We start from the raw sequence: 16,717 nt of genomic DNA, 5'->3' as shown, positions 1-16,717 counted from the left end.
GATCATGGACTATTTTTATTGTACAAGCATTTTTATAAAATTGCAAACATTTTATTGTATATGCGAGCATTTTTTACAAAACTAAATAAAAAAAGAAACTATCAAAACAGGCATTAGCTATTTTTAAAATTTTAGAACATATTTTAAATTAGAAAGCATTTTGTTAAATGCATTTAATAGTTTTTAATACATGGAATTGTATTTGAGATCATGGACTATTTTTATTGTACAAACATTTTTATAAAATTGCAAACATTTTATTGTATATGCGAGCATTTTTTACAAAACTCCGAGCAGTTTTTGAAGTCACATACATTCTAATTTTTTAAATATGTTGATTTATAATTTTCAGTTTACTAAAATTATAAAGATTATTTAAAGTTTTAAATTATTTAAAATAAAAAAACTGAAAATAAATAAATAAACGGAACTAAAAGCAGGCGCCTGTGCATGGGCCGGCCCATACGTTGTGCTGGATATTCTCCCAGCGTGCAGAGCGTAATATAGGAGGTTTTTACATGGGCCGGCCCAGTTCAAGATTTTTCGTTTTATGAAACGTTTTTTATTACTACTTACCAGTGGCATGGTGGATAATTTATGCAAACTTTAGGGGTAATTTTCAAGACGGACGACCAGAAACCGAATTTGCTTTATTATTAAGGAGAGATTTTAGAAGGACTCTTTTGTAAATGCAAATTGTTTACATGGGATCTGTTCCGTCGACATAGAAATCATATCATAAATTTTCGTAAATTCGTTTTAGGAAATCATATCGTAAATTCGTTTTTAGTGGATGCGATTTTAGCGTATCTGCTACAGATGCTCTAATCGCCCTAATCGTGGGTTTTGTTTGAGATGGAAACATGGGGGGCTGACCTCGGCGGGCGTCTTTTAGCTGAAAGTAATCTTCTCTGTCGACCCGTTGCAGATCTAAAATACATGGATGCCGCCGGCGTCGACCGGCTGAGCGACCTGACGGACTGCCTTCTCCACGCCATCCTCTCCCGCCTGAAGGCCCGGCAGGTCGTGCAAACCTGCGTGCTGTCGTCGAGGTGGCGCCGCCTCTGGCTTGCCGTCCCGTGCCTCGACATTGACGGCGGGGAGGACCAAGTTGGGGAAGATGAGGAGCGGCACAACAAGCTGGACGATTTCGTCGACAACCTCTTGCTTCGCCGTAGCACCTGCGCCTCCTCACCGCTACAAACCCTACGGGTGAGCATCGCCTCGCCGCGGCCTCTGCGGATGCGCGGCCTCCACGAGCGCCGTTATTCCGTCTGCGACGCCCACACCAGATGGGTTCGCCGTGGCCTCAAGAGCTCCCCGGCGGTGCTCGAAGTGCGCGGCGTCAAGCTGCCTTCGTTGTCCTCCGGCGCCCACCGCATCACCAGGCTGCTCCTTGACGACGTGATTCTCCACGGTGATTTCGAGAAGCACCTCTTCTCCAGGCTCACACTCCTCCAAGACTTGGCCATCAGAAACACGGACATGTCCGAGATCTCAAGGATCGAGTCCAACACGCTCAAGAACCTCACCGTTGAGGCAGGCAACATCTTAAACTTCGAGGTCATAGCCCCTCGGCTCGCCTCGCTGCACCTGGCCGTCCAGTTCCGTGGCCTTCGAGACTTCTCTGTGACCGTACAGGAGGCGCCTAATCTTGTCCACGCATCCGTCCGCTTATTGGACAACCCTCTGCCGGCGAAAGGATATCCCTTTGTTTTTCAACAGGATGCAAGTTTGTTGCTACCGATGCTATGCAGATTTCTCGCCTCTCTATCCAACGTCAGGAGCTTGGAGCTGTCAGGATTCAGTGATATGGTTTGTTCCTTCCTTCAGTCTTGTTCTTGGCTTCTTGCTTCATTTGTATGTAATTCCCATTCATTCAACTGTATAATGCAAGTGTACACTAACAAACCTATTCTTGTGTCTGCAATGTAGGCACAACATACTTCGCCACCTCCTTCACCTGGTGTTCCTTGGCCGGCTGGGTACCAATTTGAACTGATGGTGCCAGGAAGTGATAAATCTGCCCCATGTCCTACGTTGCAGGCGATACTTGATGAGGAGCACAATGGATTACCAATGTTCCGCAATCTAAGAACCTTGGTCCTTGAACAATGTGAGATTGGTGACAACATTCAGACGTTGTGTAGTTTCCTGCATAATACGCCTGCCCTCGAGAAACTTACTCTGAAGAACTGTGAGGTAACTACATTTAACTTCACTTGATTTCTCTAACTGAAGGACCTTACCTCCAAATTTATTTGTTTTGCTCCTGTGTGTAGTGCCAAAAGGTTCCATCTAGTTCAGCTTCCAACATTTTGGAGATGGGGTTTATGACCTCCAGTCTAAGCCTAGTACAAATCCAGTACGATGACAGAGATGATCATGAAGGCCAAGGTACTCGACAAGTTGACAATGTTGTGTCGATGGTGGAGAAGAACATGCCAGTGACTGCAATGATCCACGTGACTAAAGTCAGGAAAAATTAGAATCCTCTTTTTAGCTGTTTATTATGAAATCATTTTGCCCATAGATTATTTTTTGGTATATTTGGCGAATATTCCTAATACTTTTTATCTCCAAGAATATATTTTTGTTTACCCGTCCCAGCCTGGCACATGGATAGCAAGCTTTCACGCACCCATGTTCATGGCTAGTTCTTGTTCATGGCTAGTTCTTTGGTGATGCTTCAATCCTCCAGATCTCTTTTTACGGACTCTTTCCATGTTAAGTTCGGTCTACCGCGGCCTCTTTTGACATTATTCGCATGCTTTAGCCGTCCGTTATGCACCGGGGCTTCTAGAGGCCTACGCTGAATATGCTCAAACCATCTCGAACAATGTTGGACAAGCTTCTCTTCAATTGACGCTACCCCAACTCTATCGCGTATATCATCATTCCGGATCCGGTCATTCCTTGTGTGGTCGCACATCCATCTCAACATGCACATCTCCACGACACCTAGTTGTTGCACATGTCGCATTTTAGTCGGCCAACACTCAACGCCATACAACATTGCGGGTCGAACCTCTGTCCTATAGAACTTATCTTTTAGATTTTGTGGCACCCTCTTGCCACGGAGAATGCCAGAAGCTTGGTGCCAATTTATCCATTCGGCTTTAATTCGATGGTTCACATCTTCATCGATTTCCTCATCCTTTTGCAACATTGACCCAAAATATCGAAAAGTGTCCTTCTAAGACACCACCTGACCATTAAGGCTAACATCCTCCTCCTCCTCGTGCATTGTAGTACTGAAAGCGCACCTCATGTACTCGGTATTAGTCCTACTAAGTCTAAAACCTTTTGATTCCAAGGTTTGCCTCCAAACTCGAACTTCCTGTTGACCCCCGTCTGACTATCATCGACTAGCACCACATCGTCCGCAAAGAGCATACACCATGGGATATCTCCTTGTATATCCCTTGGGACCTCATCCATCACCAAGGCAAAAAAAAAGATAAGGGCTCAAAGCTGACCCCTCATGTAGTCCTATCTTAATCGGGAAGTCATCAGTGTTGCCATCACTTGTTCGAACACTTGACACAACATTATTGTACATGTCCTTGATGAGGGTAATCTACTTTGCTGGGACTTTGTGTTTCTCCAAGGCCCACCACATAACATTTCGCGCTATCTTGTCATAGGCCTTCTCCAAGTCAATGAACACCATATGAAGTTCCTTCTTTTGCTCCCTATATCTCTCGATAAGTTGTCGCACCAAGAAAATGGCTTTCATGGTCGAACTCCCAGGCATGAAACCAAACTGTTTTTTGGTCACGCTTGTCATTCTTCTTAAGCGGTGCTCAATGACTCTCTCCCATAGCTACATTGTATGGCTCATCACTTTAATTCCACGGTAATTAGTACAACTCTAAACATCCCCCTTGTTTTTGAAGATTGGTACTAATATACTCCATCTACATTCTTCCGGCATCTTGTTTGCCCGAAAAATGAGGTTGAAAAGTTTGGTTAGGCATACTATCACTATGTTCACGAGGCCTCTCCACACCTCAATGGTGATACAATCAGGGCCCATCGTCTTGCCTCCTTTCATTCTATTTAAAGCCTTATTGACCTTTGACTCCTGGATTCGCCGCACAAAACGCATACTAGTATCATCAAAGGAGTCGTCTGGATCAATGGTAGATCTCTCACTCTCCCCATTGAACAACTTGTCAAAGTACTCCCGCCATCTATGCTTAATCTCCTTGTTCTTCACGAGGAGTTGATCTGCTCTGTATTTGCTTTACTTGATTTGGTCAACACCCCTCGTCTTCCTCTCTCGTATCTTGGCCATCTTATAGATGTCCCTTTCGCCTTCCTTCATGTCTAACCGCTGGTAGAGGTCCTCACACGCCCGACCCCTTGCTTCACTCACAGCTCGCTTTGCGACCTTCTTTGCCATCTTGTACTTCTCTATGTTGTCTGCACTCCTATCCAAATATAGGTGTCTGAAACAATCTTTCTTCTCCTTAATTGCCTTCTAGACATTATTGTTCCACCACCAGGTATCTTTAACTTCTCTTCTACTTTCCCTGGACATTCCAAACTCCTCTGTGAGCACCTTACGAATGCAAGTCGCCATATTCATCCACATGTTGTCTGCATCACCTCCTTTCTCCCAAGGGCCCTCCTTAATGACCCTCTCCTTGAACGCCTGAGCTACGTCTCCCTTGAGCTTCCACCACTTCGTTCTAGCGACTTTGGCACGTTTGTCCTGCTGGACACGAGTCCGGAATTCGAAGTCATCAACCACAAGCTTATGCTGAGGGGCAACACTCTCACCAGGTATCACCTTACAGTCTAGGCATGCACGCACATCTTCTCTTCTCGAGAGGATGAAATCAATCTGGCTAGAGTGTTGCCCACTATTGTAAGTCACTAGATGTGATTCTCTCTTCTTAAAGAGGGTGTTAGCTATGATCATGTCGTAGGCTAGCGCAAAGCTTAAGATATCTTCTCCTTCTTGATTCCTGCTGCCATAGCCAAATCCCCCATGCACCCCTTCAAAACATGTGTTAGATGTGCCCACGTGGCCATTGAGGTTTCCTCCTATGAAGAGCCTCTTGCCAATCGGTACACTCCTAACCATGTCCTCCAGGCCTTCGCAAAACTCCCTCTTGGTGTTCTCATTGTGGCCTACTTGCGGGGCATACGCGCTGATAACATTGAGAACTAAATCCCCAACTACCAGATTGACCAGGATAATCCGGTCCCCACGTCTCTTGACGTCTATCATTCCATACTTCAGGCTTCTGCTGATCAAGATGCCTACTCCATTTCTGTTTGCAATCGTCCCCGTGTACTAGAGCTTGAAGTCGGTATCCTCCACCTCCTTCGCCTTCTGTACCCTCCATTTGGTCTCTTGGACGCAAAGGATATCAACCCCTCTCCTCATCGTTGTATCAACTACCTCCTAAAGCTTACCCGTCAGAGACCCTACGTTCCAACTACCTAAGCGAATCCTCCTGGGCTCGGCTAGCTTCCTTGCCCTTTACACTCGTCAAGTCAAATGTGAAGACCCTTGCTCATTTTCCACTACACCCGGACGGCGATGTAGTGCGCCACTAAGGATGCGAGGATCCAATACTCGCTCACTTGCCACCATATCCAGATCATGATACGGCGCGCCACCTAGGGGGTGACGGCCTGACCCTTGCCCATTTCCACCACACCCGGGTTTCGATGTGGCGCGTCGCTGAGAGGGTTACGCTCCAACGAAATCTTTTGGGTTTCATATCCATAAATGTGGCTGAGTTTTGACGTTGGCTCGCCAAGCCTATCACAACCCTCCTCCTTTACCCGGGCTTGGAACCGGGTATGTTGAGGCAACATTGACGGAGTTCGATGTAGGATTGATAGTTGTTCCAAAATTCAGTTAGTCAGAACGTGGACTATTTTGTTAGGGGTTAAAGTATGTCTTTTTTGTCTGATAAAATGGGTTAAAATATGTCAATTCCGGGTAACAAAGAGTGACCAAGCTTTGAACTTAGGATATCCCAGAAAAACCACATGTTTAGAGCAAGTCCAATAGCTCGTGTATGTGTATCCCTAAAAAAGCTACCGTTTACAAGAAGTTCGGATAAAAAAATCCCTCCAAAAGCCCCCGCAAACTCGGAAAATTTTACGGGATCTTCTAAAAACACCCCCTCCGATCCATCCTGTAATTTTACGAAAAGATGATGTTTTCGTATAATTTTTCGGACGGATAACCGCCTGCAATTTCACAAGCAGAATGCCGTAAGATCACCCCGCCGTTGCTGAAAAGTCACCTCGCCACCATCGAAACATCGCCATGACCCCCTCGAGGCCACGCCACTACGCCACCGCCCTTGCTGCGCAACCCTGCCCCGTGGCCGGCAACCGTCGCTAGAACACCATCGCCCCTACATCACAACCCTATCCCATGAGGTCGGCCGCCTTCTCCGCCGACAAAATGCCACCGCAGTCCCTGCCGCGTGGACCTGCCACGCTAGGCCAGCCGTCATCGCCATCTCACAACCCTGCCCGAGGAGGCTGCTCTGTCGTGCAGCCTTGCCTCGCCTGTCCCACGAGGCCGCTCGCCGCTAGACCTCTCATCGCCAGATCGGGTCGCCGCCACGAGGCTGACCAATGTCGCCTCACTACTCCAGCCGCCGTCGCCACACGATGTGACTGACTTGCGAGCACCAACACTTTAATGGAAATACGAAGGAAAACTATTTTACACGAAGAAGTTTTTAAGAAAGTAGGTTCTCGAACTTTCCCCTTAAATTATACGGTCATCCCGTAAAAATGACAAATGACCTTTACGGGATTTTCTTACAGGAGCTATTGGAGTTGCTCTTATGGGGCTAAAAATGTAATGAAATCTTCTAAACAAAGGATAATCATTATTCTTTTGAGTTATACACAAGATGATTTGTATGTATTATGTGGGAAGTATCATTTTAACGAGGTTGTGGACGAAACTCTTCTTATTAAGCATTGTTCAATATTTTCCAGGGCACTACTTTATTTTGGTGATAAAGGAAACCAAGAAACATAAGTCTTTATTTACTTGTTGGTCTACTTTCATATGGCCTCCCATCGACACCATTGATAATGAAACCACACACAATTAACAAGGTTTCAGCATAGTTAGAGAAGGGAAAACCTAAAATCCGAACAATATGAGTTTGGCCAAAGATCCGATCGATCTTGTAACCATTCGATCCCGCTCCTCCCGCTCGTGGTCCCTTCTCACTTTCCCCACTTGTGGTCCCTTCTCGCTTTCCCCACTCGTGATCCCGCCTTTGACTTTTCTGCTCACCCGAATCAATCGCGCGAGAATCATGAATGATCTTCTGTGATTTAAGGACGGATTCAGTTCTCATTAAAGCAGAAAGATTTTTTTCCTATAATTTAAGGACGATTTTCAATTCTTACTAAAGCAAAGAGATTATTTTTCCCGTGATAGGACAATTAAAACTTTACATGTGATTCAGGGATGGCTTTCAATTTAAGAATGGTTTTCAATTCTCATTAAAGCAGAAAGATTTTGTTTTCCCTGTAATTTAAGGATGGTTTTCAATCTTACCTAATAATAAAACAAATAATGCTTCTGCCGTACATCATCGTATTTTTGCTGAAAAGCCTTGTATTTTCTCGAAATCAACCCACGGTCCGGATTTAAATGAGAAAACGAATCATTTTTTTTACTTCTTGTAGAAACCTTCTTTGGTTTTCATAAAATAAACCCGCAGTCCATTCTTAAGTAAAAACACAAATTGTTTTTCATATATTTCCAGAAAAACCCCTACAGTTTTTATTAATTAATCTGCAGTTCAATTATAAGTGACAAATATTTTTAAAAATTATATCTTTTAAATTGTAACTCTAATTGTAAATTATTATATATGAAATTTGATTAGAACCATGTGTAGAATCTGAATATAATATTAGTTTGCATATTTATTTATTTTTAAATTCTACTTTAAATGTAATTTTAATCAATAGTGATGCGTACAATTTAGATATGATATGGTTTTATCTATTTAACAATTTTAAAAATCTATTTGTTATTTCACCTATTTAACAATTTTAAAACTCTATTTATGTTGTAAATTTAATCAATAGCGTAGAATCTTATTTTTTCGTCCCGAGGTCAATCCGTGTTGTCAATTATCCGCAGCTCAATTGTAAGTGACAAATACTTTAAAAAATCATATCTTCTAAACGTTAACTCTAATTTTAAATTATTATATATGAAATTTGATTAGAAACATGTGCAAATTTTGAATATAATCTTAGTTTACCTATTTAATTTTTTAAAATTCTATTTACAATGTAATTTGAATCATTAGTGATGCGTACAATCTAAATATGATGTTTATTTTGCCAATTTTTAAAATTTAAAATTATATTTATGCTCTAATTTTAATCAATAGCGCGCAATTTATTTTTTCATACCGAGGCTGATCCATGTTGTTAATTAATCCGTGGTTCAATTATAATTGACAAATACTTTAAGAATTATATATTTTAAACTGTAACTCCAATTTGCAATTTTTATATATGAACTTTGATTAAAAAAATGTGTAGAATCTAAATATAATGTTAGTTTACCTATTTAATATTTTAAAATTCTATTTATAATGTAATTTGAATCTACAATGATGCGTACAATCTAAACATGACGTTATTTTACCTATTTGACAATTTTAAAATTTTATTTATGTTGTGATTTTAATCAATAGCGCACAATCCATTTTTTCGTACCGAGGCCAATCTGTGTTGCAAATGAACACCTCATCAAAATGAGATTGAAGACAAAAGAAATTATCAATAATCGCACATGCATGCTTCGACAAAACATCGCATGAAAACAGAAAAATTTGATGTTCATCTTAGAGAGAGAGAGAGAGAGAGCGCACATAGATGTATTCACAAAAAAAGAGGCAACATAGATGTGAGTTCAAATAAACCCGCAGTCCATTCTTAAGTAAAAAACAAATTGTTTTTCATATATTTCCAGAAAAACCCCTACAGTTTTTATTAATTAATCTGCAGTTCAATTATAAGTGACAAATATTTTTAAAAATTATATCTTTTAAACTGTAACTCTAATTGTAAATTATTATATATGAAATTTGATTAGAACCATGTGTAGAATCTGAATATAATATTAATTTGCATATTTTTTTTAAAATTCTACTTTAAATGTAATTTTAATCAATAGTGATGCGTACAATTTAGATATGATGTGGTTTTATCTATTTAACAATTTTAAAAATCTATTTGTTATTTTACCTATTTAACAATTTTAAAATTCTATTTATGTTGTAAATTTAATCAATAGCGTAGAATCTTATTTTTTCGTGCCGAGGTCAATCCGTGTTGTCAATTATCCGCAGCTCAATTGTAAGTGACAAATACTTTAAAAAATCATATCTTCTAAACGTTAATTCTAATTTTAAATTATTATATATGAAATTTGATTAGAAACATGTGCAAATTTTGAATATAATGTTAGTTTACCTATTTAATTTTTTAAAAATTCTATTTACAATGTAATTTGAATCATTAGTGATGCGTACAATCTAAATATGATGTTATTTTACCAATTTTAAAAATTTAAAATTATATTTATGCTCTAATTTTAATCAATAGCGCACAATTTATTTTTTCATACCGAGGCCGATCCATGTTGTTAATTAATCCGTGGTTCAATTATAATTGACAAATACTTTAAGAATTATATATTTTAAACCGTAACTCCAATTTGCAATTTTTATATATGAACTTTGATTAAAAAACGTGTAGGATCTAAATATAATGTTAGTTTACCTATTTAATATTTTAAAATTCTATTTATAATGTAATTTGAATCTACAATGATGCGTACAATCTAAATATGACGTTATTTTACCTATTTGACAATTTTAAAATTCTATTTATGTTGTGATTTTAATCAATAGCGCACAATCCATTTTTTCGTACCGAGGCCAATCCGTGTTGCAAATGAACACCTCATCAAAATGAGATTGATGACAAAAGAAATTATCAATAATCGCACATGCATGCTTCGACAAAACATCGCATGAAAACAAAAAAATTTGATGTTCATCTTAGAGAGAGAGAGAGCGCGCATAGATGTATTCACAAAAAAAGAGGCAACATAGAATGTGAGTTCAAATAAAGGTCTTGAGTCAAGATTATTGGGTTATGTTGTATGGTTTACTCCTGTTGCAATGTACATGCTCATTTGCTAGTTCTTTTTTTCCTGTGATTTAAGAATTATTTTCAATTCTCATTAAGGTAGAAAGATTTTTTCTGTGGCATGATGGCTTTCAATTCTCATTTAATGAGAAAGATACATGGTAAAAAGATGGGATTCGAACCCTCAACCTCTCCACTGAGGATTGAATACAGTAACCCCTAGACTATGAACAACTTCTGTGAGTTCACTAATTGAGATGTAATTTATAGACATGTGAATTGCGCTAGAATATCTCCCTCTGTCTCACAATATAAGAGCGCTTATTACACTGGTATAGTGTTAAAAATGTTTTTATATTATGGGACGGAGGGAGTATCAAAGAGAGGCTAGGTGAAAGAGAAGAGCCAAGGAAACATCTGTAGTGAGATCTTTAAGGTATGGTCACGGGAATAGCGTGATTAGAACATATGCATCGCAGAGCTGATAATTTACATAGATACACCACAATAATTTTGACACGACAGAAAAAAGTTATTAAAACATACCCGATAACTGATGTGTAATTGACATGGTAAATTGATAATATATGCATCATCGGTTTGATAATTCACATACAAACACCACGGTAGTTTTGATCACTGATTTTTTTATTGAAAACAACTGCGGCGACTACTGTGTAAATAGCAGGGTATTTAACACTCCATAGACCTGATAACTCGCGTACAAACACGAGAGTCTATTGGTAATATATGCATCATCGGTTTGATAATTCACATACAAACACCACGGTAGTTTTGATCACTGATTTTTTATTGAAAACAACCGCGGCGACTACTGTGTAAATAGCAGGGTATTTAACACTCCATAGACCTGATAACTCGCGTACAAACATGTCAGTCCTCCTTCCCGTTCTTCCAATGACTGAAGCCCGTTGGCGACTTTCACCTTCGAGGAGTTCTGACCAATGGTCGATAGCCACATCAACGAGCAGCCACAGTCCAACATGGAGGTCTTTCGGCAAATTAACGTATCCATACACATGCTAACTCAAGTACAAGCACCATGATGACTATGAACCAGATAAAATGTTAATGTTAATATATCCGCGGTAACTTCTGTGAAAATAACGTGATAATTTGCATACTGCAAGGATGGTAACGTGCGCACAAACACCACGGTAACTACGATTCCTCGCGCCCATGGCACCACCTTCACATCTCGTGTGCTCCTGAGGTTATTGTTGGAATTAACCACGTTGTCTATGTCCGGCTCGGACTAGAACAAGTCATCGTATAGGTATTGGACTAGTTGTACTAGGATTAGATTTCCTAACCGTGTAGGTTAGCTGGTCTTTTCTAACTGCTATATATATCTACGCAGACCCTGAGAATGGCGTTTTGGCTCCCGGGAGCCATGGAGGCCTTAATTTTTGAAAAATTCAAATTCAATTTGTTATGGTTAAAAAATCTGAAAAAAATATGCATGTATGTAAGGATGTAACCGACATGTGTGTAAAATTTCATGTCAAAATACTTTAAAACGTGATCTGTACAAAAAAGACAAATTCATGGTCTGAAATGATGAATAGTAACATGTGTTAAACAGCATCAGATTTGTCTTTTTTGCACAGCCCTCATTTGAACGTATTTTGTTCTGAAAATTTACACACTTGTGTATTATACCTTCATTTATCTATGTATTTGTTTTCAGAATTTTTTGAAACATTAAAATACAAATTTTCACTGAATTTGAAATTTGAATTTAAAGGCCTCCAATGAGTTCGGGAGCCAAAAGCAATATTCGCGCAGACCCTATACTATTGTAATTGATTAGACAAAAGCAATAAAGCAGAACACCAGGTACGATACGTACCTGCGGCCATCAATCTCGTTTAGCGATTCGTATGTGTGCGTTGGTGTAGTTCCGGCCGGCGGCAAGAATCGATCAACAAGATCGAGCTAGCTAGCTTGGTGCAGGGACGCCTTGAAGAAATCAGGCTAGCTACATACAACACATCTCGGCGTAAAGTATCTCGTCGAGTTCGTCAGCAAGTTTCGTTCATCATCGTCGTTCGTCGTCGGTCATTGTGTGTCATCGAAAAGTACTCGGCGTTTGGTCTGGACCAACAATTGGTATCTAGAGCAAGGTTGATCTTCTAGTAACGGAAGATCATGTTGGACGACGAGAAGGACAAGCAGCTGGCAGAGTACACCGGTGCGGCTAATGTATTTGCTGCTCCGACGAGGTCGTCGTACCCACGATTTGATCGCGAGAACTTCGGGGTCTGGAAGGCCCTGATGGAGTGTGGTCTCCACGCCAACGTGTTGTGGGATGTAGTCGATCCAGGAGGCGACGCTTTCAAGGAGGGAGCTGAGCATCGGAAGGATCGGCAGGCGGTGTCGGCGATTTATTCGGTATTGCCAATGGATGTCCTTCAACACGTGATCGCCAAAGAAACGGCGAAGGAGATGTGGGATACCTTGAAGCTCATGTTCGAGGGACACGACCGCGTCAAGCAAGCCAATCTCCAAACTCTCTTAAGGAACTATGATACTTTGGTCATGGGCGACAATGAGTCCGTGGACGCGTTCGCTTCACGGGTTGCTACTCTCGTCAATCGGATCTGCGCACTTGGAGAAAACCTAACGGAGGCATCGGTAGTTCGTCGGTTCTTGCGTGCGGCTCCTCCCCGGTACCTGCAAATTGTCACGGCGATCGAGCAGTGCGTCGATCTCGCGACTCTCTCCATTGATGATCTCGTCAGACCCTACAAGGCTCACGACGAGCGTATGAGGTACAGTCTCGGGGACGGGAGGAACGATGAGCTTGTCATGCTCACACGGGCCTAGTGGCAGGCGCTGGACTCAAGGAGAGAAGATGAGGGCTCTAGCAGTTACGCTCGCCAAGATCGTGTGCCATACGAACAAAATCAAAAGGATGCCAGCGATGGCGCTCCAAAGAAGAAGAAGAAGTTCGACAAGCGCAAGATCAAGTGTCACAATTGTGGCATCATGGGGCACTTCAAGTCGGAGTGCAAGAATTCCCCAAAGGAGAAGGCACTCATGGCCCAGCAAGGAGATGAAGGTGACATGATGTTGATGTGTGAACTCGTAGACGAAGAGGATCCAATTCTTCAAGTGTCGGCTAAAGAAATTGCCACACACCATGAAGAAAAAGTTTGCTCTCAACATCATGGTTCGGAAAACTGTATCGATGCTACGAATGCGGGGGGTGATTCCAAAACTTACATCAATGCTACGGGTGTAAGTGCTATCTTTGCTGGAGCAAAGGAAGCGCTCATTGCATGCGCTCGGCCATGGAGAAGCGGCCTTGTTACAAACATGAGGGGTGATTCCAAAATTCGTGTCGAAGCTACTGACGCAAGGCATAAGTCTGAAATTTGTGTCGATGCTACGAACACGAATGTCACTTCGATGTACGTGGTGTCTGAAGACCACGAATCAAAGTATGCTGATGCAAAAGTAGGCATGTGCGTACCAGCCTTGTCATGTTGTCCAGTAACAGACGAAGACATGGTATCATAAGTACACTACGCACCTATGATGGTGCCGGAAAACCATAGCACACGACGAGCTATGCCGCTCGGACCTAATGAGGATCGCACCGTGTCAGAGGATGGCAAAGCGAGGGAAAAAGGTCCACTCCCGGCTGTGGCTGTGGAGATTCCAGATTTTGGACCGCGAATTCACGGACGAGCAGCCGTCTGGTCTGCTACGGTCGCTTGGCCAGAAGAACCGAAGCTGGCTGTCCCGATCAGCGGCAAAGGAGGTGGACTAGGATGTAGTATCCGACATAGTAATAGCAGTGCGTCTTCAGCAATAGGACATGGAGCAGGACGTGGTGGATTTGTTCCATCACATGAAGAAGCTCTACAAGTAGTTCATGTGGCTGGAGGGAGCACATGCAACGCAACAAGTGATCCAAATGAAGGGTCAGGGATACTAGGAAGCCTAGTTCGGGCCGGATTCATTGCTTCACCAAAATAAACGCGCGCAGCAGAAATTTTCATGTCGCCTCCCACAGTAATGGAGGAAAGAACACCACCACCTATATCCATAAAGCTACAGCCGGTGTTTCATCCATATCCGGAGGATACTCTTCGGACGATTGACTCGGTAAAGATCAAAGGAAGTGGGCGAGGTCTAGCAATTGCCGAGAAACCGACAGGTTTTGAAGAGGCAAATACGAAGGAGTGTTGGCGTCATGCTATGAAAGAAAAGTTGGGGTCGATCCACGACAACAATGCATGGGATCTTGTGGATCTTTCCAACAATGAAAAAACCATGGAGCTCAAGTGGGAATTTACAATCAAGAAAGAAGCTGAAGGAAATTGTGTGAAGCACAAGGCGAAGCTAGTGGTCAAAGAGGACATGCAAGAGGATGGTGTGGGCTTCAAAGAAGTGTTTGTTCCCATTGCACGGATGGAATCAGTGAGATTACTCATCGCTCTCGCGGCTCAAGAATCATGGAAGATACATCACATGGATGTAAAATCCACATTTTTGCACGGTGAGATGGAAGGAGATGTGTATGTGAATCAAGCACCGAGCTTCATCAAGGAGGGAGAAGAACACAAGGTATTGAAGCTACACAAAGTCTTGTGTGGGCGACGGCAAGACCTTCGAGCGTGGAATATCAAACTTGATCAGACTCTGCTTTCTCTTGGATTTGAGAAAGCCCCACTAGAGCATGCAATGTACAAGATAGGCGAAGGAACAGATCTTCTACTAGTTGGCATCTACGACGACGATCTATTGATTACTGGAGCAGATGAAGAGGTGATTGCAAAGTTCAAGCTACAAATGAAGGAGCTTATCAAGATGGATGATCTAGGTCTTTTGAGTTGCTACCTCGGGCCAGAGGTACATCAAAAGCCGGAAGGGAACACACTATGCGAGTAAATACGAGGAGGCATACACAAGGAAGGTACTTGAAAACTATGGCATGAGAGATTGCAATCCAATTGATGCTTCAATGGAACCTCATCTTGAGCTGATCAAGATAATCAAACTACTCGGCTACTGTGGTAGTGACAAGGAAGGAATTGCTCACAGTCGTAAGAGTACCTTGGAGGTGGCATATTTCCTTGGTGGAAGCGTAGTAAGCTGGCTATCACGAAAGCAAAAAATGGTGACATCGACTTCAAGTGAAGCAGAGTGTCAAGGTGTGTGGCTAGGAAGGCTACACGGTGATCTCATGGATCGAGATCCGGAACAAGTGGTGCTCAAAGTTGACAGCGAGTCTATGTTTTTTCTAAGCGAGGATTCAGTGCGGCATGACAGGAGCAACCACATTGATACGATGTATCACTACATGAAGGAGGGCGTGGAAGAAGGTAAAACGAAGGTCAACTACATTTGCATCAAAGATGAACTGGCGGACTTGCTGACCAAGGTTTTTGATAGAGAGAAGTTCGTGAAGATATGGCGATGTATCGACGTCCAAACTGTTAAGTGGGGACATCATGTTTAGGGGGGTGATTGTTGGAATTAACCACGCTGTCTATGTACGGCTCAGACTAGAACAAGTCATTGTGTAGGTATTGGACTAGTTGTACTAGGATTAGATTTCCTAACCGTGTAGGTTAGCTGGTCTTTTGTAGCTGCTATATATATCTACATAGACCTTGTACTATTGTAATTGATTAGACAAAAGCAATAAAGCAGAGCACCAGGTACGATACGTACCTGCAACCATCAATCTCGTTTAGCGATTCGTATGTATGCGTTGGTGTAGTTCCGGCCGGCGGCAAGAATTGATCAACAAGCTCGAGCTAGATAGCTTGGTGCGGGGACGTGCCTTGAAGAAATCAGGCTAGCTACATACTCCCTCCGTTCCATAATATAAGTCTTTGTAGAGATTTCACCCGAGGACTACATACGGATGTATATAGACATACTTTAGAGGGTAGATTCATTCATTTTGCTTTGTATGTAGTCCCTTAATGAAATCGCTTAAAAGACTGGGCTACATACTCCCTCCAAGTCCTGCTATCTCGCCCTCTTCTCCGGCTCGACCATCGAGCCCTCGTGGCTGCTTACTTGGAAGTCCTGGGCGCCACTCCGCGTAAAGGTCTTCCTCTGGCTCGCCTACCAGGGACAGTGTTGGCCTGCATGTTGTGGCATGCCGCACGCTCCCCTTTGCATGCTCTGTGACCAGGAGCAAGAGACCATGTAGCACCTGCTCCGAGCTAATAACCCACAAGTATAGGAGATCTCGACAGTCTTCACAGGTAGTATTTTATCCTAACTTATTGATTCAACACAAGGGGAGTTAAAGAATGTTTATTGATCGTAATAGTTGAGTTGTTAATTCAACCACACCTCATATATCTCTCTACAGTAAGGATTTAGTAGCACAACAAATGGTAGTAGTAACAGTAACAGTGACACTAGCAATTTGGTAACAGTAGTAATTGAGTAGGAGGTGTTACAGTAGCTACAATAGTAGTAACTTAGCAAGATTCAGTATATGTAAAGCGTAGGCATGTGGACCACCGATGAATAATGATTT

General features: G+C 42.0%; 1 protein-coding gene across 1 annotated transcript; it reads left to right on the top strand.

Annotated features, from left to right (window-relative positions):
- Nucleotides 1-770: 770 nt before the first annotated feature.
- On the top strand, nt 771-2,609 carry LOC123446865 (MEIOTIC F-BOX protein MOF-like). The gene is made up of 3 exons (XM_045123405.1): nt 771-1,815; nt 1,936-2,202; nt 2,283-2,609. Exons 1-3 carry the CDS (start codon nt 856-858, stop codon nt 2,487-2,489), a joined length of 1,434 nt encoding a protein of 477 aa, XP_044979340.1. The 5' UTR covers nt 771-855; the 3' UTR covers nt 2,490-2,609.
- Nucleotides 2,610-16,717: the final 14,108 nt, after the last annotated feature.

Source organism: Hordeum vulgare, chromosome 4H, assembly GCF_904849725.1.
Source record: "Hordeum vulgare subsp. vulgare chromosome 4H, MorexV3_pseudomolecules_assembly, whole genome shotgun sequence".
Taxonomy (NCBI): domain Eukaryota; kingdom Viridiplantae; phylum Streptophyta; class Magnoliopsida; order Poales; family Poaceae; genus Hordeum; species Hordeum vulgare.
The sequence above is the reverse complement of the archived record's forward strand: the minus strand, read 5'-3'. Positions and strand labels throughout refer to the sequence as shown.

Coding starts and splice junctions, on each gene's coding strand:
- LOC123446865 (XM_045123405.1), top strand. CDS start 856: ATGGAAACATGGGGGGCTGACCTCGGCGGGCGTCTTTTAGCTGAAAGT. Junction 1,816..1,935: donor TGTCAGGATTCAGTGATATG/GTTTGTTCCTTC, acceptor TCTGCAATGTAG/GCACAACATACTTCGCCACC. Junction 2,203..2,282: donor TTACTCTGAAGAACTGTGAG/GTAACTACATTT, acceptor TCCTGTGTGTAG/TGCCAAAAGGTTCCATCTAG.